Consider the following 27,209-nt stretch of genomic DNA (forward strand, 5'->3'; position numbering starts at 1 on the left):
TCCAGCTTCTCCATATGTTTGCAAGGGAGATGCCACACTTACTCCCACCTGAAGAGCAATATTTATCTGTCAGCAGGTGGTGTTGAAGGAGCAGGCTGACCTTGCAGAACAGCTTAATAGGTGATCCCAGGGCTGCAGTACACAGTTACATGGCACTAGGTTGTAATAGTTTGATGACTGAGAACATTCTTTTCCCCTGAGTGCTGCTGCCTTCAGATAATGCTTTAGCTACCTGAATTCCGTAGAAAAACTGAAAGGTGCAAATCCATTTAGAAAAGTCATATTGCTTAAAATAACCTTTTAGTGCCCTGCTCTGGATTATGCACATTAAATATACAGAACACAAATCTGAGACAGATACATATGCTTAAGAGTGAATTGAACAGACGTAACCTTCTGTGGATTGTATCCTTAAACTTGACCTATTTCTTAAGTGCATTCTCACAATAAGAATGATGAAAAACAACATTTCACCTGTCTTGGGTGTTAATCTTTCTTATTCCAGTGCTGCAGCCTGAACATTCTGCATTATCCTCCCTCCCTTTAATGGCCTGCTTTGTTCTTTTTCTTCTTTATCAAGTTAAGCTTGATTTGCTGATCAGCTTGTCAAAGACAGAAGTACCGACGATAAGTGAAATTGGCTTAAACCGATTCCTTTACAATATTTTTATTTTATTTTGTGAGCTGGGGAAACCAAACAGTCACAAACCAAGCATCATGATCCTAATACCAAAATTTGGGTAGAGAGTAAATTTCCTATATCATTACTAATTTAAAATCACACTCTTACCATTAGCACTTACCTTCTCTGTATCTTCATGGTTGTCACTCTGCCCATTCCCATAGAGTCTTGCATATAGTCTCCAGATTTCTCCATCACTTGTCACCCTAGAAGTCACTCTGCCAAAGAGTCCCTGCAGTTTCCCCTTCAACCCTGTTGCAGTTTCTCCATTACGATCGGTCACTCCATCCATAACTACTTTTACTAGTATCTTTAGTACCTTAGAGAGAAGATAATTTTGGTTATAATTGGACTAACACTACAAGGCGAATTAGTGAATGAACGTGTGCAACGTGTGAGTTCAATAGCCGCTTTGATTTTGGTTTTTTTTTACAATCAAACAGTATACAAATCTTATAATATAACATAATTTGTAGGAGTCTGAATTATTTTTATGTTATTTATTTATTAAATTTGTATGCCACCCTTCATCCATAGATCTCAGGGTGGTTCACAACATAAAAAATACAAGATAAAAACACAAGATGCATAAAAAACCCAAACCCACAGAACCATTAATCCCATTTCCCTTTACTCCTGGTGCCTAAAGGTGTATAATGAAGGCAGCAGCCAAACCTCCCAGGGGAGAACATTCCACAAACAATAAGCTGCTCAAGAGATAAAGATAGCAAGGGAAAAGAAAAACAATGTTCCCCAGTGGTAATCGCAATTCTACGAAAGCTTCTTCTCCAAAATTTGAATAAGGGTTCTATATTACATAATTGGACACCACTTAAAACTATAATCTAAGCAGAAGACAGAGAGTCTTACTGCCCCAAATTTACACAACACTTTTAATCTGTAAGATAGAAAATCCCTTTAAAATTCTGACAACACTAGCTACATCTGTATCTGGCAGTGAATATTAATAAAAGGACCTGAATATTCTCCAGAGGAATGAAAGGCATTTAGTAGGGTTTGGAAAAACATATGTTGGAGGTACTGTACTGGAAATACATATAAGCAGTGGGATCCTATACATGTTCATTTAGTTGTTAAGTCCTATTGTTCTTAATGGGGTTTATTCCCATGCAAATGCATAGGATTATTTTATGGAATTAATCTGTTAAAAATGTAATGTAGCTTTCCTATGTACCATAGATGCAGAGACACCATACTTGTTTAAGAATGCTAGCAACTTATTTTCTTGGAAAATAATGAGCTCTTGAAGAACTAATAAAATTTAAACATTTCTAAATGACTTTGCCATTTACTGGTGCTATATCCAGCAGCTAAGAAACTTGTTCTTAGTTGTCAAATTTCTTATCAGTAGGTTACAAAATCAATGTTGTATGTTATATTACATTTTCCCACATAACTTAATCATCGAGTGCATCAAATAAAGTTATGCATTCATGCAAGTACATTCAATTTTTATGCATGTCTCTTAGAGGTCATAGGATCATCACAGAGGATCAAACAACACACCAGTGAAGCCGGTTTGCTGTTCTCCCCCCATAACCTTCCTAGATGTTTTTGTGCCCAGGATGACTTTATTGAAACCTAAAGCCCGTATTTCCAACATCTGAGCTGTTACTAGTTATCACTGTACAGTTACAAAGCCCCTTTGATATAAAATTTCAGCCTGTCAAAACATGTTTCCCAGGCTACCTTGATGCTCAGCAAAGCTGACAGGCTTCACGAGGGGGAAATGGCTTTAGAGATCAGTTCTCACATGATAAGCCATCAGTCTACAGAGTACCACGCTGTAAATGGCTCCCGATGTTACGGCTTAAAAACAAGGAAATGGCCATTAGCAGGTACAGGTGTCTCCTTGAACCTATTAATTCTGCTTCCTCCTCAAGCTCTGAAATCTATTTCTGAAATTGAAGGGACAGAAAAAGTTTTGCTTTTGCCCTTCCAGTAGAAAGGATTCTGGACAGGAACCAAATAAGCAAAGATATCAGGATCTGGCTAGATGAGGAGGAATAGTGGGAGTCTGCAGCTGGGGAAACAGTGCTGGATTACCGAATAGGCAGCGGTCTGTGGGCCCCACGACTTTTAGGGGCCCTGCGGAAATGGATCAAAGTAACATTGATTGGATCTTGAAAGAAAATTGCAATCTAGCTTTCTTAGTTCAATGTAATCCCACTAGAGCATGCGCACGAGAGGTGCCCCAAGATTTCGACTGCCTAGGGGGTGCTACATGTTTTCTCTGTTGGTGTCTGTCTTCCATTAACTCCTGTTTTGAACACATATGTATATCCTGCTCAAGAAACAAATAAAATTGAGCTGTGCACTGTAGAGTGAAGCAGACTGCTTAAAAAAGCCACAACACATTTGATGCTTCTGTCATTCTTAGCCAGCCAGCATTAGAGCAACAGCAACTGCTGAGCTTCAACAGTGAAACAGAGGGCAATTAGCATTGCTGTAGTGTCTGATCCTCCTTCCTCCCGTGGTCAAAGGTGATTGTTGTGAACTGTGACTTAGCTCTTGCCAAAAAATGTTTGGCATATGTGGTGTAAATCCTGAAGTTGACAAATTGCACCGAATAAAATCCCACGCCACAGATGCAGGACAGTAGCTATCTGCAGGAGTAAAACCTGCACCCAGGGCTGCCAACAGGTACTGAACCATGAGCCAGCAGGGCCCCCCGATTCTTAGCTTCCTTTTCCTCTTTTTTTTTTTTTTTTTTGGAAAAAGAAAATGTAATTCAATTAGACATTTCTACAGAAAGAGCACAAAACACAAAGGCTTCAGCACTCGGCAGGCAACAATACTGCTGTAAGTATCAGGACTATGGATATTAGATATTAGATATTTGTTTCTTGCTTCTCCACCAAGGAGCTCAAGGTTGCACACATTATCCCCCCCCCCCCTTATCATTGCAATAGAATCCACTCTATTCCTGTAATTGTTATTTGTTTTAAAACTGTTTTTAATAATTTTTAAATTGTTGCAACCCACCCTGGGACCCTACAGGGAAGCATGGGTAAGAAATCCAATAAATAAGCCTAACAGTGGCAGCCTGGTGTGGTAGGCTAGGCTAAACTAACATCTTTACATCCTCAGCAGTTATTGCCAGTAGATTGCTTGAGGGGGGCTATCCATATGCAATGTACCAGGCCCAGGAAATCCTGTGGGCATCCCTGCCTGCCTGCCCCTACTGTGATTTTGCTTTGTTGCATACATTTTGATGTAGCACTTTTTACACAAATAAGAGCCGGCCACAAGGAGTTCTCTGTGCTTTAAAAAATGTTTGTTTTTATCAAGGGGTACTTGAGGATACACAGTAACGGTACCTTTGTTGTTGTTAAACAGCATGGCACTTATTGTAACAACTTCATGGTGAGTATTGGCACCTATATTTCTAGCGGGGAAACCCCTTATTTATTGGACAACTGAGATAGTCAGCTACATGCAGCTACCATCTGAAAGAGCAACTAGTGACTACAGCAGCAAGGAATCTGTTGGGGAAGGAAACAATCCACATCTAATTTATTTTGTGGGGAAAGGCCATTAGACTGTGCCCACAAGCCTGAACTTCTGAAAACCCAACAGCAGATTTATATCACTCCCACTGATTTTGAAGTTTCACTGTTCCTTAATGAATTTTAAAAGAAGGAAAATCCCAGTTTGTATTCATTCAGGTAACATTCCTAAATGCATGCTAAAGGCTAAAACATCCACTGACACTGCCCATGCATTCAGGCTGAGCAGTAGGACGAAAACATTATTCTAAGGCAGGGAATGTCCACTGGCATCATCATGTTCCAACATAATATTGTCCCCTGTCCCACAAACAGTCTACCACCAATTACCTACCAGGTTCAGTGTACAGAGAAGCGCACTGTAAAGGCTAAATTGCCATGGTTTCCTCCACAAGGACAGAATTTTCTCCTTAAGCTCTCATGTTTCCATGAACTCAAACTCCCATAATCACCAACAACTGGCTATGCTGGTTGGAGCTAATATGAGCTGTACTCTAGCATCTGGAGGGCACCAAGTTGGCTACTGGGAGCCAGTGTGGTATAGTGGTTAAGAGCGGTAGTCTCATAATCTGGGGAACCGGGTTCACGTCTCCGCTCCTCCACATGCAGCTGCTGGGTGACCTTGGGCCAGTCACACTTCTTTGAAGTCTCTCAGCCTCATTCACCTCACAGAGTGTTTGTTGTGGGGGAGGAAGGGAAAGGAGAATGTTAGCCGCTTTGAGACTCCTTAGGGTAGTGATAAAGCGGGATATCAAATCCAAACTCTTCTTCTTCTACTGCCTCTGTTCTACTGCAAAGGACTGCAACAGCTGCTGGGCTCATAGTAGGAGGCATTCTCACTGAATGCCATCATAGTCGGGGATGGACTGAATGTGCAACTTACGTTTAAGTCTTGATTTGGCTTGACAATTTTATAGAAGAAACAGAGGTACCCTACAACTTCACTATAAGATGGGAGGCTCTTTAATCGCTGTCCTGAGTATGACCTGTTTTCATGAACCATGTTTGAAATCTTTAAAACTGGACACTTGAATAAAAAGAGACACAACCCACCTGGACATCTTTATACTTTTCTTGTAAGTCCATAAGCCTGTGATAAGCTTTAATAGCTTCTGAAAACTCTCCAACGTCTGTACTGGTGAGAATGTAATTTTCCCAAATCTGCCAGTGCTCATAATTACACTTGAGAGCTTCCTGAAGGGTCCGGAATGCTTTAATTCTGGTTCAAAATTAAATAAGTTAAAACACACAAGGATTTTTGCTTTGCCATTCAATCCCCCCCCCCCCAAGCCTTATTCACTTCTTTAGAAGGTTTATCATTTTAAAAATTGTGTATACAAAGAAGACCACAATCTTAAGAGTTGCTTTTCTGATTTGACAAGAGATGGATGATCCCTTTCCCTTTATACCAGCATGCTTCATGCCATAACCTTTATTGCTGTTATCTGTTGGCAGGGCTCCCCATCACACATAATCACAGTGACATGAGAGATGCTTCCCTGTTGTGTGATCCCATACAGCTGAGTGCAGCACCTGTCTGCAAAAGAGGCTGCCAATTGCAAAGGAACACTCCACATTATTGTATCATTTGCATCCAGGGCACGACATTGCAGGAGAGAGACTGCTCCACGATGCTGGGCTATATGTGAAGGGGTTCTAGATTTTCCAGTGACAGCATTTGAATGTAGTAAAAATGGCTTTCCGACAATTCTTTTGCTGTATTCCCCCCACCTTGAAATCTATTATACCAGGTGGTAAACCATACACATATAAGACAATCCATTTTGTTATTTTTCTGTGAAATACCTGCTAGTCTAGAATTTATGGAAGATTACTACACTTCTCCTTTACAAATAGGCTAAAGCAGATAAACAAGCAGAGAATGCTGCTTGTTTAAAGATGAATATGTGTGCTTCTCTCAGCCAGGATGAAAAACAAAAGGTTTTGACATTGTTAAACTATAGTACTCACAGATTTGCTATTTGCCAGCTACTATTCTTAACTGCGCTGTTAGAATGTTAAAAATTCTCCATGTTATTTTAATCCCATTGGCATAGACCAGGGGTCAGCAACCTTTTTCAGCTGTGGGCCGGTCCACTGTTCCTCAGACCATGTGGTGGGCCGCACTATGTTTTGAAAAATAAAATAAAAAATGAACGAATTCCTATGCCCCACAAATAACCCAGAGATGCATTTTAAATAAAAGCACATATTCTACTTGTGTAAAAACACGCTGATTCCAGGACTGCCCATGAACTGGACTGAGAAGGTGATTGGGTCGGATCCAGGCCCCAGGCCTTAGGTTGCCTACCCCTGGCCTAGACAGTTCCCCTCTTACTTCTTACACTGTATTTTGTAAGTCTTGATTAAATGGCAAGTCATCTTGATTTTGTTGAGGGGATGAGAAATTAAATAGTAGCTTTCAATGACAGAAACTGATCAAGCGTTAAATATGGAACACCATTTTTTGTGCAAATCTCTGCCAGGTGAAATTTCACCACAGCTCTTGCTCTGTGAGCTAAGTTATGAGAAGAGATAAGAGACACAAGATGGGGATGTCATTTCAGTTAAGGGAACAATACAGGTACATAAAGAGTCCAGAAATTGCACAATGACATGTGAATGGGAGAACAAAGGGATCAGATTAATCACTCTCTGGATAAAATAAAATTTACTTGCGGACTTAAAAATGAGCCACCTTAGAAACCTATGTAGCCTCCACAGAGAGATTAAGAAGTTCTAGTCTGATAAATGTTCTAGTCTGATTTTCTTTATTTAGGTAATTGGCTATAAAGTTTCTCGGGGATACTCCTACATACTCTGAAAGTTGCTGAAAAGGACATTTGTCTGAAAAGGACACTTGAACAAACATTTGTATCTCTTTACATCTATTTTTTTTGTTCCTTGCAGTCTCCGTAGCAACTGCATCTTTCAGTCTGTATGTTCCATAAATATGTCTAAGGGCCTCTTGAACTTATTTATGGCTTTTGGTTCAATGCACTTTCTTGGCAATTTGTTTCCTGTGTCCACAACTTTGTGAACTCCCTGTTCATTTTCTCATTTTCAGTTTGCTTTCAGAAAGCAGATAAATTGTTCACAGTGATGCAAGGGGGTGAGGTGGGGGGGGGGGGGAGGAATCAAGCATCATTTTTTTTAACTCTCATTTTTCTCCCTTGCCTTTTTAAGTTGCATTCTTTTTGGTAGATGATTAATGGGACACAGCCTGAGCAACCAAAAAATTATCTTGACAACTTACTTATGATACTGAACTTCTGAAAGAACTGCATTATCAAAAAGGTTATCTACTCCAGACATCATTACATAAACTGAGCAAGCATACAGAACTAAGAAATCGGGTCCCTTCACAAGATTTATTAATGGCTTCTTCTAGGGAGCAGAAAACAAGTGGCTTATTATGCAGGTTGATACCATCTGCTGCCATGAGGCTAGTACTAAAACTGCCAACTTCCCCCTTGATTATGTGACTACAATAGGCATCCTTAGCTATATATTTTTTCCAAAGGGACTGAAATTTAGATGCCAGCTTGCTTTTTTAAAAAAGTAAGAATGCAGTTATGTACATAAATATTTATATGCCCCATTCTCTGCCATTTGCACGCCACCTGAAACTGACCAAAAGCAGAATTCACAATAAGCCCTGCAACTAACAAGTAATAAAAACAGCCGGCTAAAAATTCCACAGTTAATGACATTACAGTTATTAAGAATACCGAAATGCTTTTTGGAAAAGCCAGGTGGGTCAGTGGGAGGGGATATGCACCCCATAGATACAGCACTCTGTAGCGTGGGGGTCCACAATACAGAAAAGCGTGGGCATTTGATTCCGAAGGGCTCTTTTGTATAAAGGGTCAGGATGCAGAGCAGGGCCTCCCTTGCACGATGAAGTCAGTACAGCACTGGTAATTAACAGTATCCTGTGCAATAAATTCTATATTGCGACACCCAGTTTGGGGAGGAGTCTAAACAGTTGCTTTTCCTTTTCAAAGGCTTTTCAATGATATCTCTACCTTCCTAATGCTCCTCGTGGTGGGAGGCTTGTCCTAGAGGTGATCATAAAGTGGATCACGAGGGAAGCATGCCCAGGAGGCTGGGAGGAATTGGGGGGAAAGCTGGAGAGGGAGGAAACCAGCACTGTTTACTTTGGAAGCAGCAGTTACTAATCCCTTTGATGTACTTACTTCTGTTTTAATCTGATATATGCAGTTGATAAATTGTTCCAAGCCTCCGCGTTCTGTGGGGAAAACAAATGCATGAAGGAGAGAGCAAACATACAGGAGTAAGGATACCTATTTAAATACAGAGCACACTGAATTTGTGTTTTTATCAGAAAACACTGATTTGTGTCTCAACGTATTTGACATTCATAAATTTGACTGTTAAATTATAGCACCAATCAATAGGCATAATCGAGCCGGAGTTAGACATTTTAAAGACCTGCTGATTTTGAGAGAATTTTAAAGCATATGCCACTCAAGGGCTTACTTTTGCTTGATTCATAGCCATGAGGAGTATGGCAAGTTTTAGGATAGTGCCCATATTTAAGAATTTTTTTTTAGGTTGTTGCAGTATAAAATTAGTGTAACAGTAGAAACAGTGGCATACCAAGCGGTATTATTTTGACAGGACATTGAACAATAACCTTAAAAATAGTCTGAGAATTTGGGAGATATTAGAAGAGCACAGACCTGACTAGGCCTGGGCGATATATCAATGTATCACCCAGGACTGGTATGAGGAGCAGACTGTGATGTCGGTTTCACTCAGCGGTATATCGCTGGTGAAACTGCCACCTCTCCTGAGTCCCTTCACTAGCAGCGTCCGCTGGAGGAAGTCAATAGTTCCTTCCTACAGTAGGTGCTGCTGGCAGAGGGACAGATATATCGCTGAGTGAAATCGCCATCCCACTCTGCCCTCATACGATGGAGAGGGAGAAACAAGCTGTATCAGCGAGGCGCTGATACAGCTTGTTCCTCTTTCTGCATCTTTAAACGGCTCGACTGAGGAGTGTTGCCGCTCTTCGCAGCAAGCAGTTAAAGGAGCCCCGATGCATCACTGGGTGTGGGGGGGGGGGGAGTGTTCCCTTCCCCCAGCTGAGTGGTGCAAACAAGCTGCGTTGTCAGCCTGTAAGCCTGGGTGAAACCGCCTCAGCTCTTGAGGTGAGAGCTGGAGCAGTTTCACCCAGTGTCTCGCGGGCAGAGGCCAATGCATCTTGTTTTTTCAACATCGCAGTATATCGCTAAACTGTGATGTTTAGCTGGTGATACACTGCAAGGTTGAAAAGCTGATCTTGCCCAGCCCTAGACCTGACACACTTTCTCAGAATGAGAATGATTATAATTTCATTTGGGGCAATGCTCCGATGTTGAATTACTGATTTTGCCCAGTTTAACATTAATGAGGATAAACCACAGCAAGCCATGGGTTTTGTGTCCTCCCTCCACCAACCCACCAGCTGTGAGGAGGCTGGAAACCTTCACTTCTATTTTAGATTAACCAGTTTAGTGTTACACCTGAACCATAAGAACATAAGAATAGCCTGTTGGGTCACGTCAATGGCCCATCTAGTCCAGCATCCTGTTCTCAATGTGGCCAACCAGGTGCCTGTGAGAAACCAGCAAGCAAAACAGGGGACCAAGAGCGCACTCCCCTCTTGTAGATTCCAGCAACTGGTATTTGGAAGTAGCACTCACCACAAACTGTGGGTGATCTCAACTATGTGATGCAGAAACAAGCCAGCTTCTTAAACTTTGGTTTGCCATTGCCTCATTTCAACAAGACATAGTTAAAATGAATCACAGCTTGGCAGGTTCAGGCAACATGGCAAGCTATAGTTAATCTAAAACACAAGGAAAGACTTTGGAACTCCTCTTCGCAGCTGCACTGGGTGGGTGGGAAGAATTGAGCAGAGGCTTGCTTTCTCTTGTTCTTGTAACACTAAACTATGGTTTCAGTCAGGGGAAGAGAAGAGGGGGAATGAAACAGGGCTCTGTGCTGCTCTGACAATCCCTGCATGTTGTGGCAGCTGCACCCAACACAGCAATGGATTGTTGTAGTTGCCGTCTCATAGATAAAAATATTTTTAAATAAACAAGCTTAAAACTTAGTCTACGAAAGCATGACGATGATAACCAATATCTTTTAAATCAAATGCTTTCCTGGGTTAAAGCAATTTGTTGGACTGCTGGCCCACACTCTAACAGCACTAACACCTTCCTTAAGTATCCTCCTCCCATGACAGAAAGCCGAAAGGGAATGGTCTTTTTCTGTGGTGGCTCCATGGCTTTGCAATTCTATCCCATCAGATCTGTATTAGGGTAAACATGTTGCATGGATTTCAGAAGGCACTGCAAATGTATATTTTTATATTAGCCTTCCAGGTGTGATATTGTTTTACAGGCTAGATTATATAGTTTTATTTTGTTTTTACTGGCTTGTTTATTGATCAGTCTATTTATTATTCAACTCACATTGGATGGGCTTGCCCAGAAAAGTGATTTAAAAAATACTGTTAAACAGAATCAAAGCAATACCAATGTTACCTTAAACCTATTGTACTTACGTCAGGTTCCAATATCACACAGCGCTGAAATGCTCTGGCAGCACCTTCATAATCTTCCAAAGCTAAGTAGGCACAGCCCAAGGAAAACCACACACCTAACTGAAAGGTCAGCAAGGGGGAGCATACAAAAACAAAACAACAATTGCAACTGGTTATGTTTTCTTGTGCAAAAGGCCACATCACTTTTCTTGGAGTTACCCCAAGGTATGTTATCTAACTAAAGCCATAGGTCTGATGGAGATTCAAGAGTCAATCTGCAGGTTGGACACTCGACAAAGATACAGCAGCCAATTATTGGCTGTGATGCCACCATCAGACAGGGCAATAAGGAGATGCAGCTATAATGATGCAAATAGCCCCTGAGAAGAAGCAGATGTATCCACAGAGGCACCAGTTTGTATAATACATTCTTGTAAATGCGATTGCTGTGGAAACTGAAGGAGCAGGTTGTAGTGGCAAAACTAACCAAGAATAAGTTCCAACAAAAATCTTGTAAATGACATATTTATGTAAAATTCATTGACTAACTCTGTAAATTCACTGACTGTTCAGTGCGGAAATAGCATTTTGCCACTGCCAGCCCACCATAATCCCCTTCATTGTTTCATTATTAATACTTTGTCACATAGAGATAATAAAACCGCATTAAATTGATTTTTAAAAGAAGAGCAGGTGTCCCTGAGAGGAAATAATTACTAAAACTCACATTCTGCTTTCAAAAGGGTCTCTTTCTGACACAGCTGACCTGGTCCAACAAACCAAGTTTTGTGTGCTGGGTTACAAGCTCCTAGTCCCTCTTCCCCTCCTGCAGCAGCCTCTCTCAGTTTCTTAAATTATAGTTTCCCATGAAATCTTAACCGGGAATTGTGTTTAAAGGTTCAGCTTCCCCCCCAACTGCAGAGAGCTTCTCTCTAAAACAGTGCCACTCGTAAGCTGGCCCTACAGCGCCATATGCTAGGCTGCGCCTGCATCTTTGCATAGGCCAGAAGAGAGCTATTTTTCAACGGTATCAATGATGAAATACAGAATGGAGTAATCTTAGGCCGTTAAAATTTGAAAGTCCAGATAAAGCAGTATTGGGGTTTTTTCCTGCCAAAGGGAGGCCTGTGTGTGTGTGTGCCTCTGTCTAATTAGAGGCAGCACTGGAATGATTCTATAGAGACACATTTTTCCGAGGAAGAAAGGGTACTGCCACTGAATTGCAGGAAGTATGTTTAAGTCATCTTTGTAGGAGATGGAGGCCTTTAGAGGGCCCAACAGTGAAATAATTGCAAAGAAAAGCTGGAGTGAGAGAAACCATGACTTCCGTAGGCAATTATGTTGGTTGGAATGGGATCTGGCAAATCACTCACAACTGCAAAAAACCCCCCAAAAAACCCTGAGGCTCTGAATAATCACTAAATGCAGGGGGATGTTTCTGGTAGCAAACTATTTCCCTGAACCGCAGTTGCAAACAAGAGGGAATACAGCATGAGAAACATTTCACGGGAAATTTTCACCTGGAACAAGCTTCCTACCTTCCTACTTTAAACGCCCCCCCCCCCAAAAGTGGCTTATATATTTGCACTACTGATTGCAGAGAAAAAGTACTAATTAGTAGCCTCATTTTGTCAAACTCTTGATTGGTTTTGGTATGCCTTGCATCCTTGGGGCCACTACTTGCCAAATGGGTACTCACACTACGAATTTCTATTTGGCTTTCATGTTTAAGATACCATATTCTATGTATGGTTCATGAGTATATTGCTTCTCCACTGCCTAAGCAGTTTGCTAACACAAACTAGAATCACACCTCTTAAATGGGTTCATGTCAGTAGTTCTTCAAATAACTCTTTATCATGTAAGCAAAGGAATTCAAGCTTACAATGTGCAGATGTGGGGGGGAAAGGTCAGAATTAATTCTGCTTTTGAAACTGCTGCTTTGATTGAAGTGTTAACTTTGGAACTACACTGAAGAACAAGGCAAATGTTGGCACATGCACCTCACATTTAAAAAAAGGAGCCGTACAAAGGCAGTTTGTGGTTTTATTCTTGTTCTTGTGTTTGGTTTTAATAGATCTTGTTGTTTCTATTATTACATTGTTAAGTCACTTTGACACATTTTCATGTAAAATAAATGATGAATGGGTGTAATAAATAATGATGGAGCCCAGACTAAGCACATTTATTACAAATGCCCAAAGGAAGTGGAAATATTAATTGTTTTATATTATGGCTTATTTATATACCACTTTTTGATCAAAGAGTGACCCATAGCAGTGAATGGTGCATTAATACAAAAAAAGTCACTTTAAAATGCAACAATTACACAGTCAAACATCAAAACAGCAGCAACATAATACTTGATAGCGGCCTACTTGCAGTGAATTGGCCCAAATGTGATGATGATAGACGTCTCATTTAACCCAGCCACTCCTTTTCACCTCAACCTTTAGTTTAGGGTCTAATTAAGTAGATTTCAAACTCAAATTTTCAGTTGCTGACCTTCAATGCATCCTAATAGTGTTTTTCCCCAACGTGCAAACATGGGTTGCATGAAAATATTATGTAAGGCTGTTTGCACAGCACAGATTTCCTACCCAATCCTTCCTAATATAGCTGCCTAAGAAGCCTCTCCTAGAATCATAGAGATAGAAGGACACACAAGGGTCATCTACTCCAACCCCCTGCAAAGCAGGAATCTTTTGTCAAATATGTGGCTCATACCCATGACCCTGAGATTAAGAGTCTCACGCTCTACCGACTGAGATATCCCAGTAACAGGGAAGGCCTCTGATGTGGGTATGGGAAGCTGCAATGAAAAGGGGCAGGGATCTCTGAAAACTAGGTGGTGGCAGCTTCACAAATGAGAATATCTGAATGAAACGTTTTGCCTATACTGTACTTGAAAAAAATAAATTCATGATTAGACCACTACTTCTTCAAAGTGATGGAAAGTATTTTTATTAGTTACCAACTGCTCTTTACGTAGCTTTGAATGAATCACCTTACATAACGGGCCCAGCTCACACGTCACAGTAAACCACAGTTAATGGTTTACTATGAAGTGCCAAGCTGGGCTGGATGTCTCCTCCCCACTAGCATGTGGAGGAAACAAATCAGGATCCATAGCTCAGCATCACATCCAGACCAGAGACTGCGGTTTGCTTTGCTCCAACAAACTATATTTTATGACTTCTGCCATGAAGTTCTGTGGGTGGTTTAAATAAAGAAGTCCAAAATAACCAAAATACAAAGCAAACCATAGAACCATTAATCTTTTAAGCTACTGGTGATTTTAATAATCTTCTGAAAATTTTGAATACCTGTTTTTAACTGCTTTTTATTGACAATTTTAATGTTTCATTTTATATTTTTGTAAGCCACTTAAAGGTGTTCTGACAATCAAGTGATAAAGAAATTTTGTTAAATAGATAGATAGATAGATAAATAAATAAATAAGGAAAAAACCTTATTCAAACACAACAGAGCATTAAAAACAGAGCACCAGGTTACCAAAGTCATCTAAAGAAAGCCACAAATATGGTGACAGACAATCCTTTCTGGGATCCATATCCAGGGTGCTACTACTGAAAAGGTCCTATCTCTGGTGGATGCCCACCTTGCTTCATTTGGTGGGCCCAACTAGAACAGGGTATCTGAAGAGGATTTTAAGGTTTAGGTAAGTACATATTGGAGAAGGAAGTCTTTTAGGTAACCATGTCCTAAGGCTTTTAGGACTTATTATTATTTATTATTTATTATTATTATTACCCTGCCCATCTGGTTGGGTTTCCCCAGCTACACTAGGTGCCTAACAGCATATCTAAAAACGAAGCATCAAGGGTTGAAAACAGGGCTGCCTTCAGATGTCTTCTAAAAGCTGTGTAATTCTTCAAAAGCCAGCACACAAATATATTGTAAAAAGTTCTTACTGTCTTACCTGCATGGGGTTAATCTTCACGGATTGCTCAAAGCACTCTATACATTCCTTGAAGTTCCTGTTGCGAAGGTGGAGAAGGCCTTTGGAGCGCTGAGCCCGGGCACTGCGGTGCTTTGACAATTCCCAAGCTTTGTCGTAGTAAGAATGGTCTTTAAGGACATCCCCAAGCAAGCAATATAAACTCGCTGTTTCTTTCTTCTCTATCTCCCGCCTCAAAATTTCTTCTGCCTATGGAAAGAAAGCACCATTTTTAACACCGCTTTCAGAGAGAGGATCACTTGGTTCGCCTTGGTTAGCTGCCAGATGTGTGAGGTAGAAAGTAGTCTTTCAGAAGCCCAGAAATGGCTGTAATTATATTGGACAGGTGCATGTTTTGTTCTCATTTTCTACAAGAACTTGAGTCAGAAAGGTCAGCATGCAGAATACTCTTTAGCAGTACTGGATTGAGATTTTGAGGGCCCCTGGGCAGGCTGACTTCAGTGGGTTCCTCAAGGCACTGACCACCCCTCAGATCTCTGATCCAGAATGCTATACAACAAGGGTTGTCAACCAATGTGCCACGGCACCCTGGGGTGCCTTGAATGATGGTCAGGGGTGCTGCGGGCAACACCGGACTCTGTCCCTCTTCCCTTGCCTTCCTCCTCTGATGCCCTCTTGTGTCTCTGCCTCCCCAAGGTTTGAACAGCCATTTAGTACAGCAGCCTTGGCTATAAGCTCCACAGGTGAATGGGGCCTCTGGGAGGCAGCTCTCTTCAGGGCGGAGGGTGGGGGTGGCTTCCCAGAGGCCTCCCAAGAAGAGGGGAGAAGAGGCTGAGGGGACACTCCACAAGGGAGGGTGTTCGAAAAAGGGTGAGGGGTTGCCAGCTCTGCAGGCAAGAGGTGACACAACTGGGCTCCTGAGCCTCACAGGGGTGCCACAGAAAGAATGTAGATGTTCAAGGGAGCAGTGGACTCAAAAAGTTTGAAAACCTCTGCTATACAATTTGGCACCTGGCCCTATATCCTGCTTCCCTATAAGTTCTACTGAATTCAAGCAATACTTGTTGTCATTAGGGAGTTGGTTTCAGAACTGTGTCTATTCTGAAACATATTTTGCAACCAAGAGCAATGCACATGGGGGGGGGGGAGACTTGTTACATTTGCAAGAAAAATACAAGACTGAATCAAATCAAAGGTGAAAATGGCATGATTGCTGCAAAACCTGCTCGTCAAGAATTATTAAGGCTGCACAATAAGTTCTCTAAAGGAACAAGAAACAGCTTGAGTTAGAGAGCAGCCACGGTGAGGCAGTTAAAGATCCAGGCAATTCTTTCTTCCCCCCTCTCTTTGGAGCAACAGTCTACAGTGTGAATAAACATCTCTGAGGTGAAAAGTGCACAGCGACCTGCTCCTTTTCCTCATCCTTGCATAAGACTCCCTCAAATCCAGGTCACTGAGTGGTAGTGCCTAGTACTGTATGCTAGATATGCAGGCCAGCCATTCAGTAATATTAAACATTCTAGTTCACAAAATTGTACCTCTGAGCAGGCCTGGACTAAATCTGTAGTGAATTCTTTTTTCCTATCTGAAGTGGAGGGGTACACTTCAGCGATATGCCTAGCTTCAAACTCTGGCAACTCCAAGCAAAAGATGATGCAAGACTGAGTTAAGCCAAGCAAACACAAGACCTAATTTTCAAGCCTACTCTGTGGTAGTGATGACCTCAAGGTGACAATACTACTTTGTCACCATCGTATCTACTCAGTGGTGTCCATTGGAGTCCCCCTCCCCAAACTATTCAAGGTCTTCTCTAGCTTGGGCTGCCGAGTGATATAAAGAAGTGTCCCAGTGGTCTGTTGCAACTTATTTGCTAGGCATTTGGGGGATAAAGTTGCTCATATCCACCTAAACTCGTATGCCACTAATTCTACTGTTAAGTCTTTGGATGTGTCCAGTACAATGTTTTGCCCTATTTTATTTAACAAGATCCACTCGTGGAGGCCTGATGATGTAGACGAGATCTTGGTGGGGTGAGGCTATCACTCATTTGCATAACCCTTGCCCTTTTTGTCTTCTAATATTCAGCAGCACTAGAATGACAAGCAGAGTCCAGGAAGTAATTAATGCCTCCTTGTGAGAGGCAACTAGGAGAAAGCTCCTAAAAGATTTTAACACCCACGCCACGGTTGATCATAAATATCTACTTTTGAGGAATGTTAACTGGATGGTTGCTGTGCAGCTCCAGACACCACTGTTTTCAGTTACCAGATCTGAGCTGAACTCAGAGACCTCTCACACAAAAGCCCACTCCTGCTTAGCTTTCTTCATTTCAGCAGACTAATTTACTTGGAAAAAGTAATTTTGCTGTTGCTATTATTAAACCATTGGAAGTCAGAAACCCTTGCTGATCTACTGCAAATCACCCAGAGGTCTACCAGCAGATCCCAAAGTACCTTCTCCCTACAATACAGTATCAGTAATAAATGCAAGTTGCCTACTGTGTCTACATTACTGACTTTTTGTAATCTCCTGGCCACCAAATTATTCCAAGGAAACAATGCTGGAATCCTACCCTGGTCATGTACTGATCATATCCAAATATTTCCCTCTTGTTTTTTTTCTGCTTAGTGACATGCTGCTTTTTATAGAAAGTTGTTTTCATAAGTTGTTTTGAGTTCATTTTTGAAAGAAGTGACTAATAAATAAAACAAATAAAAACAAAATAAAATACTACTCTGACCGCTGAAAAAACAATTTACAGAAGAATCACAACTTTACGTAATGGTGATAGCTATCTGTTTGATTTTTAAAAGCGAAATAATGAACTTTAACAGAAGCTCTTCATTTCAAAAAGCTGTTCTGACTAAGCACAAATTAAAGGTAAAAGGACCCCTGATCGTTAGGTCCCGTCGCAGATGACTCTGGGGTTGCAGCGCTCATCTTGCTTTATTGACCGAGGAAGCCAGCGTACAGCTTATCTACTTGCACTTTGAGGTGCTTTCGAACTGCTAGGTGGGCAGGAGCTGGGACCAAGCAATGAGAGCTCACCCCGTTGCGGGGATTCGAACCACCAACCTTCTGATCGGCAAGCCCTAGGCTCTGTGGTTTAGACCACAGCGCCACCCGTGTCCCTCTAAGCACAAATTAAAGCTTACAGATAAAGAGCTCCCAGTTATGTTTCACACAGAACTTGAAGACTTGTTTCCAGCATTCTAAAGTCTTATCGCAGAATTAGTTGAAAGTATTTCCAAAAATTACGCAATTGCCAATTATGAAATATTTTAATCCAGATGCCTTCCTTATCCACTCTCTAAATACTGTTTTCCTATCTCTTGACACAAATGCTAATATTGGCCTAAACTTTTATTCTTGATAGGATTCTCATATTGGTCTGGCACAAGCAAGGAGCCCAACAGAATTTGGCACCAAGACACATACTTGTTCATTTTGTAATTACCAGATTTAGATATTTACTCAGAATAGTATGCAAAGCATGGGAGAAGTTCCACATTATTTATATCACAAGTTTGGGCTGCAATCCTAATACCATTTACCTGGGAGTAAGCCCCATTGAATCCAGTAGGGTATTTCTGAGTATATAGGGTTAGGATTGCACTGTTAGAGATTTCCATCCAAAATCCTTCAATCTATTGTTTAACTGCAGCCTCTACACCTATGCAACTAAATATCTATGGGAAGGGGAAGATGAAGTGAAGATAGTGGAATATGTATTTCTGAAAAATGAAAATCACAACAGAGTCTAATGTTCTAGTCTCTGCAAGTATAACTTCCTTTTAAATAGTTTTGTTGAAGAACTCCTATTGCCTTTGTGACACAAGATGTAAGGAAATTCATGAAAACATGTAATTATTAGCTTATAAAAGAATGACCCTCCACACACACACGCTCTCTAGAGCATCAGAAATTTCAAACACTAGACACAGTATGCTGGGTATACTGGACATTTGTCAAGACACAGAACCAACAAGATGTCTGAGAAACCCAATGTCTGAAAAATTAAAATACACACTAGTCAGTCTACATATCCAGCTGTTAGGGAAGCAAATATGTGGATACAGATGGCAATTAATAAATGTAGACACTGGATGGTTTCCCCAGAACATCCTGTCTGGTTTCCAAGCTCATGCATTTTTTTGGAATTCACACTAAGAAACGCTTTTCTGTGATGTTTTACAGAACAGGATTGCTATTTCTGGGCCAAAATTCATGGACAACCCCCTCCTCATATGTGGTGTGTGTGTGTGTGTGTGTGTGTGTGTAGAGAGAGAGATGAGCTAAAATCCATGCAACAACATCAACATAAATTTTAAGCAAAATAAAACATATCCTTCCAGTAGCACCTTAGAGCCCAACTAAGTTTGTTATTGGTATGAGCTTCTGTGTGTATCTGAAGAAGTGTGCATGCACATGAAAGCTCATACCAATAACAAACTTAGTTGGTCTCTAAGGTGCTACTGGAAGGATTTGTTTTATTTTGTTTCGACTACAACAGACCAACACGGCTACCTACCTGTAACTATAAATATTAAGGTTCTGTTTCCCCAGACTTCTTTGCCCCCATACAGAAAATCCAGAGACTAAGAATGCAACATAGTGGGTTTCCGAGATGCCCTAAGTGCCACTCAGCACAGTATAGACTAGCTGGTTGGAAAGTGGCAGTGAGAGAAACATTGTGCTTAAGAAGCTAGCGGGCCACTGTGTATACTCAAGGTTTCTGGAATTCCTGCATTAGACAACTTTGTTACAGGAAAGCTTGGTTCAACTGAAACTCTGCATGCATCCCAGAATTGTTTGTCTGTTTTGGCTCTGCTGCGAGCAATGAGTGAAACGCCACTGCAAATCAGAGGAAGCTGTGGCCATTCAAGCTAAGTATATTTCTATCAGGAAAAGTTCTAGTGATTCCTGCCAAATAACCTCTCCATAGTAGTCGATGTGCAGGAAAATTTCCTCGCAGTAACCAGTGTGCATAATGACAATATGTCCAAGCTTAATTAGTCCCTCTGTTGTATCTAGTGCAGACAGATGCCCTTATTTAGCACTATTTAGTTCTTAAGGCAATGACAGTAAGGTATCCTTTTAGCAAGAATCTTCCAGTGGGGTAAGTGGATCATTCCTAAATTGCCTGGGAAATGCCTTTTCCTTCCCCTACACCTCATTCATCTGGCTGCAAGTTCTGATTGGTCAGAGATCCTTTGTGATCTCCCAGACACAACTTGGTGGGGAATTCATACTGTGATGTTTAATGACATCATACCACTGGTATTCTTTGCCATGCAATGACCTTGCACCCCAGTCCTGTCCTTAATGAGATCACAACCATTAGGCAATCCCGTTCCTGTAACAGGGCACCTTTCAGTTCCCACTTAGTTCAGCCTTCTGCCCAGGAGACTGCTTCAAGGCACTCTTCAAACCTGTGCCAACCCTGCAGATTCCTGTAGGCGCAAGATCTCTACTTCATTTACCCTCTTATCCCCAATCTTTCCCCCTCTTCAGCATTTCCCCATTTGTCTTTTTCTATGAACAAATGGCTGATGTAGACATCAAGATTGAGGCTGCAGAATTCTGAGGTGGAAGAATGAACTAGCCCTTGGGGTACCATTTTTAAAAATGCTCTTCTATGTAAGTTGCCAGCAAATACACGAAGGAGACATATTGCAATACAGCTCCCTCCCTTTGTGCTAGTTTATTATTGGCGTGGATTTGATTTTTTTTTAACCTTCACACAAATTAAAAAATTGAATCCTCCACCAGTGGTGGTCTGAAATGGAATGGCCTGTTCAGTTCTTCACCTCAGTTCTCTGCCACCTCATTCTGTTGTTTTCATAGGCAATTCTTGTGTTGTTGGAGGTTAGATTAGCCTTGCCGCCTCAGCCAGTTCATTTTGTATGCCAGACTTGACCCTGTGGGAAGGGGATACTTGCAGAAGTGGGAAGGCATGGATGGCTTTGGTACTAAGCACTCTTTCTAGGGAGGATCTGAACAGTAGCCCTGGGACCATGGGAGGAAGGAAGAGGAGAGGAAAGCATGAGAGAAAGAAGGTCACAGGCAAGAAAGTCAGGAGCCCCCAAACCTCTAATCAGAGAGACCAGAAGGAAGTCCTTCGCCTCTCTGTCATTTTGTAGAGTTTTTACAATGAGTTTTCGCAATGACAAATATCATCCGACCTGGCTCATTTGCTTCAGCTATCTGGAATTGCCTCCCACTCATTCACTCCTGCTCTCTGTGTGCAAGAACATTGTGGTACAGATCTTGGCTCAACTTAGTAGTTGCACTTCATGATCTTCTGGTACTTTTCAATTCTGGGATTCGAGGGAAGACCTTTCATGCAAGTCCATCACATTAGTCTTTGTAGTAGTACATAAATACTGTTCTGAATAATTTTTTAAAAATTTATGGGAAGCAGTTTTCCTTCTCATAATGACCCTTACCATATGTTCCAGTGAAAGGAAGTTGCTTCCTGCAGGGCGCTGATGTACATGTACTTGTGCATGTATGCAACTCTGGGGTACATTATGTATAAACACAGTGAAAATAAGTAGAAGTACTCTACCTTTCCATGCTGTCCTGCTCTTTCATAGCAGATAACTACATCTTCCCACATTTCAAGCTTTTCAAAGATCTGCAGAGCTGAACTGGTACATCCAAGGTCAAATAGTAAGCTTGCAAGCTGCCGCTGCGAAGGAAGATATTGAAAAATTCAAATCCAGAATTTCCCTCTAGTAAAACCATTTAGCATAATATACGTAAGGTGGAAAACAATTTAAAGTGTTTCAAGTTGAGCTTAGAAGGGCATGGGAATTCTAAAAAATAAAAAATAATATACGATCGCTAAAGAAATCAAGCATAAAAATCTACTGAGTTAGCACTCATAATCTTTTAAAATCAACACAAGCAGAGATTAGGCACAGGTCTTACAATCTTAATTCACTAAGAACTAAATCATAAACACAGCCAGCAGCTCCCTCCCCTCTACAGTATTTCTCTAGACCTGCATTTCCCAAACTTTGGTCTCCAGCTGTTTTTGGACTACAACACCCATCATCCCTAGCTAGCAGGACCAGTGGTCAGGGATGATGGAGCTACCAGATGTGGGCTACAACTCCCATCTGCTGCAGCCAGCATTGCCAACTGTCATGAATGATGGGAGGCATAGTTCAGTAACATCTGTAGGGCCACAGCTTCCCCACTTCTCTTCTAGACTGTGCTTTGATAATGGAACTGCATGGAGAAATGTCCATATGAGCCAAGTTGCTGCACAGATGACCAGCCACCATTCCTAGTTGAGACTGTTGCTGGCCATTGCTGACTTCCTCTGCCTTGAGTCTGGGTCATACTGACGCTTCTCCGTATGCAGTTGGGTTAACGTGTAACACTGACTGCTGGGAATTCTATCAGCATGTTACCTACTGCCTTGTAGATCAGCCACTTTCATTTAACCTACCTCCCGCTGACACTGAGAAACAACAAAGTTGACTGGGGACTTAACCAGGATCAAGGAAAAGCAAATAGGTAGGAACAGGCAGGCTGACAAGATAGGATTCAGGGAGATAGAAACAAACAAAAGAATGGGTGAGATGTTGGAACGCAGCCAAAGAGCCCCTAAGAGTGAACTGATGACAAATGCATCACAAGTCTCTTCCCGTTTCCTTTTACACGGGTTTCTGGGAGTGAAAGAGAGGAAAGCAGCTTGCGGCCTCAGGTGACCTTGCATTCTACAGAAGGCCAGGCTGGAGGAGTTACGATTCCTGACATATGTATGATTTACATGCAATAGTTCTTAGGTTAAGTATGGGAGAAATGTATGAAATGGGCAGTGCTACTTAGGAAAATATTGCAACCAGTGTAAATAATAAATCACCAATATACCTCTCAGTAGGACTCGGGATATTGGTTTGGCCAGAAAAGCTAGAAATTAAAACCACACTGTTTTTTTTGTGAACTGGAATGTTAAAAAAAATTTAAAAGGGGGAAAATCCTAGAGGAAAATGTTAAAATGGTTTCTACTGTGTCAGAGAAATACAAACAGATTGCAAATCTAAGTTAGAAGTTGAAAGAAGTCTCTTGGCCACAGTATCTTAACTTTTAAGCTGGATTTTAAAGCTCTAAATTTGTGGTTATGTGTGTCCCCACTGATAATATGTTAAGACAGTTTAAAAGGGGTGGGGAGGTGGGGAGACAGTTTAAATTTTTTCCTGGATCATGACTTATTGAACATTTATGAAAGTATTATTCTTTAAGCTAAATCATTATGTTTGTTTGGGGAGGGAGAAACAAACAATTTAATACTGGAGGAGAAATCAAAAGCTGGGGGAAATATATTTAAAACGGAGAGAAATCTGTAACATTTTTCATGTTAACAAAACAAGCAATCATTTGCCCAGTGCAATATCTCAGCTGGGACATTTCAAAAATGAAATGCTTAAAAATCAAATGTAATGTGAATTCTAACTAAAACATTATGCACCAGTTATTCTGTACCTGGATAGCCCAATGTGGAGGAACTTGGCAACTGTAAAATAGTTTCATACGTTCACAAACTGATGTTTTCTTGTCTTCAAATTGGTCTGCAAGAGCCTGAAAATACAAAACACTATGTATATAAATGGAAGTTTAACAGTATTTACGATTCTGTCTAGGACTGAAACAAAACTACAACAGCACAGCTCTTAAGGCTGCTATTCTAAGCACTCAAACAAGGAAGTAGGTCCCATTGGACACAGTACACTGGAAAAATGAATGAGATGGTATTGTAAATATCAACATGCCATAAAATTTATGAAATAAACCACTTCTTACACAGGGAGACAGCCAAAGCTGAAGAGCTTGTAGTCTCAGTGGTCAGCAAAGGAGGCAACAGCAACAGGAGATAACAGAAGAGCAACACAGCCTATCACGTAAACCACTGATGGACTCCACATTAAAATTTCACTTAACAAAGCACACCTCTCTCATTTTTTTAGATTCCCATGTTTCACATTTGAGGCGAACATATCCTCAACTTTATAATCATACTAGTTCTACTTGGTGATGCTATCTCAGGTTCCTACTCAAAGTTGGCTGCTGCACTAGCTAATAAAGACAGGAGTGTTTTGATTTTACAGTTTTAGAGAATGCGGTTTCTGCTATGGACACACTAGTCCCATTCAGAAGTAATTCTCATACATTGATTCAAGGTGTGAGTGGGGCTGCGCCAACGAGCCCCACCTCTGACTTTACGCACACTGACTTGCCCACTGTCGAATGCCTATGTGTTCGGTTTGCAGCGAGGGAGGCTTCATGAATACATGAAGTGTATTTATAGAGGTGCTGAGGATCAAGATCCCAACTTCAAGCTGAGACTTGATGCCTATGTTCATCCATGAGGGGACAAGGAGATTGTTCCCATTTATTACCTGAAAACGACTTTTTGATTCTGTCAGCACTTCACTACTGTGAAGCCCTATTCAGAAGTATACACAAAGGCATTATCACCCACTAACGTTGGTGCCAGAAGTGGGTCAAAGCAGCATCCATGACTGAAAGTCGGTCTGGTTGGTGAGGCTTTGCTCCACTCCCTGCTAATGTGTTGAAACACACAAACTTTACTTCAGAATAGGGCTGCTTAGTGTTCAAGTGTGTAAATCGAAGGTGAATTGAAGAAAGGCAAGAGGTGTCATGTGTTCCAAGTTCCAGGAGGTGGGAAGATAGCCTGTTCCACACAGGGCTGCATTTTTCTGGAAAAAACAGGTCTGTACCTTGGGAGTTGTCACTGAAGGATCAGGTGGCCTTAGTGGCTGGGAGCAGATATTTCCAATTCAGGCCGGCCACTTTTAGACTTGGCCACTGTACTCCATACTCTGTTAGCACCTAGATTAAAATATTGCAATGCTTCAACTGGTCCAAATTCAACAGCCAGATTACTGGTTGGGGTTCTATTCAGAAATCATATAATACCATGTTAAAACAGCTGCAGTGGCTGTCAGTTTGTTTCCAGGCACAATTCAAGGTGCTTACATTAGTGTTTAAAGCCCTAAACAACTTAGGTCCCAAATATGTGAAAGCCAACTCATTCCCTACAGACCCTCATATTTAGGGGCACATCCACGGGAGGAGGAGAGGGGGGAACATTCCATTGTCCAAGTGGAAATCCTTAGTGCTGCTTTGGATACAAGCCATTCACTACCAGTTCAAACCCCATGTGTATAAATGAGCATTTTGCCCTAATGTGCATTAATCTACATTTGTTTGCATTCACTTGCACCTGCCATTTTAATGCCCATTTGCAGTGTTTAGAGAGATCCTTTCGGAGCTCCTATGCATTGCATTTTTGTTTTAACCACCCTAAGCAATTTGGTGTCATCAGCAAACTTGACCACCTCACTGCTCACCTCTAGCTCTACGTAATTTATGAGCAAGTTGAAAAGCACAGGTCCCAATACAGATCATGGTTGCATGGATCCTGGCCTAAGATTTGCTGTACCAGCGTTATGTATTTTGAGTACACCATCAACTGGCTTTCAAATATATATGTCTAAAGATAGCAAGGTGACTTTCAGAAGTAAAAAAAACCACACACAGCAAATATCACCAACACTATTACAAGATTATAATTCAGGCCTAAACACTTTTAAAAGGAATGCATGAACCACAATTCTCAATATATATATATATAGCCTCAACAGATTCAGCTGAAACATTCTTGTGCATGCTGTGTAACTTTAAATATCTTTATTGCCATAAACAAACATCCACCTCATGAAGGCAATCACACATTTTTGCTAGTCATTAATCAGCTATCTGATCAGAGAAGATAGCTAATAAATTATAGCAGCAGATTGATTATATTCATTCATCCGACACCAGTATACTGTACCGTATCTATGGTTACAGCTCAACTGCAGAGTGTGGATAAGCCTTATTTTGATTCCCAGCCTCAAAACAGACCAATCCACCTATATAACAGGGTCATTTAAAACAATACTTTAAAGGATCTTCTTTGCCATATTTCAGAAATTGATGATTTGCTGTTTTTATAGAGAAAACAGTGATTTAATTGTTTGGATCAGAGTGCCACTCACAGAAATAGGTAACTTAGTAGGGGGTATGAGGCCCTTTACGTACATCAGAAAAGTTGCTGGCTTGTATCTAACACCTACGATTTCAAAATAGGGACCCCCATGGAGGAGGACATGAATGAAGGAAGGATACTTTGAGCAGTTGACACTAGACTCCCAAGAAAACACTTGCTACACTGAGAAAGGTAAGGACTGATACCCCACTGATTGCCAGACTAATGTGTCAATGACTACTAGCTAAAGCTGTGTCAGAGCATTCAACTTGCTGCTGACACTGGCAACACTCGCAAAATGTACCAAGGCATGAGGAAAGGATCAACAGTCAGGAAAAGTGGATTGCAAAAAGCTTGTCGGGAGGGATAATCACAGACCACAGCAAGCAGATGAAGCAATGTGCAGAGCACTATCAAGAACTGTACTTGCAGGGAAACATGGTCCTTGACACAGCAATCAAGAGAATCCAGAGTCTGCCTGCCTTGGAAGAGCTGGATGTCCCCCACTCCTAGATAAGCTGAAGAACGCCATCAACTCTCAGGCATGTGGTAAAGCCCCAGGAAAGGACGGAATCCCAAGAGAAGTGCTGAAAGCTGGCTTCAATTCCTCCCTCATGACAAAATTCCTCCCTTTTGCATTGTTGGGAGCCAAGGATCTCTGCAGCACTGAAGTGACCTCTCTGAGGCAGAAGCGTGAGCAGTGAGTATGGAGGTCCTGGGCTGCCCAGAAAAGACTTCCCCCTCCCCCTCAGCCTCGCTGATGTGGTCCATGGGAAAGGAAAGCAATACATTTTGTACCAGCTTGGCTGCAGAAGTTGCCAGAAAGAAGCATGCATATAAAACACAATCCAAGACCAAAACGATGCAGGAAATTGGTGGTGAAGTTGCCAAGAACTAGAGCATCAAGCCTATGCACCAGAAAAATATATGGAAGCATGAACAACATGTACTGATGATGTTTCAGGATGTTTCAGGATGAAAATAAGGCAAACTGGGGTATCACATTTATAAGGGAACATTCTTAAGTATGATAGAATGGGTGCTATCTGGGATAAGTCCTGGCTACTGGGTAAGTCCTGGTTCCTCATTTGGAGTAGTCCTGCTTCAGCCTTCCTGGGTTCAAACTGAGTATTAGTTTTAGGCTGTTTTCTTGTAATGCATAAACCTGTTGAATCCTCACCCAGGCACGATATATGTTAAATTCAATATTTGCACCCTATATCTTGCATAAGATTTGGTTTCTTTCCTACCTCTCTGTGGTCACAAAAATGTAAAAGGTAAGGAACAGATTCTGCTTTTAACACTGTAAAGCAAGTAGTTAGGGAAAACAGTGCCATGAATTATGTGCTGTCTAATCAATTTATATTAAGTTTCAATACTGTGATGCTATTTAGCTACACAAGGAATTTACTTAGATTTAGCCAGTTTAAAAGCCACATCATCTGGCT

General features: G+C 41.3%; 1 protein-coding gene across 1 annotated transcript in view; it reads right to left on the minus strand.

Moving 5' to 3' along the window:
* TTC27 (tetratricopeptide repeat domain 27) overlaps positions 1-27,209 on the minus strand; it is a 79,496-nt gene that overhangs the window by 12,044 nt on the left and 40,243 nt on the right. The window contains exons 11-17 of the mRNA XM_083432158.1: positions 23,193-23,288; positions 21,265-21,387; positions 14,715-14,942; positions 10,793-10,891; positions 8,412-8,464; positions 5,266-5,431; positions 804-1,001 (exon numbers count right to left, since the gene is read on the minus strand). Coding sequence (XP_083288284.1) covers positions 804-1,001; positions 5,266-5,431; positions 8,412-8,464; positions 10,793-10,891; positions 14,715-14,942; positions 21,265-21,387; positions 23,193-23,288 — 963 coding nt within the window. The remainder of the gene's footprint in view (positions 1-803; positions 1,002-5,265; positions 5,432-8,411; positions 8,465-10,792; positions 10,892-14,714; positions 14,943-21,264; positions 21,388-23,192; positions 23,289-27,209) is intronic.

Source organism: Podarcis tiliguerta, assembly GCF_965153285.1.
Source record: "Podarcis tiliguerta genome assembly, chromosome: 3".
Lineage (NCBI taxonomy): Eukaryota > Metazoa > Chordata > Lepidosauria > Squamata > Lacertidae > Podarcis > Podarcis tiliguerta.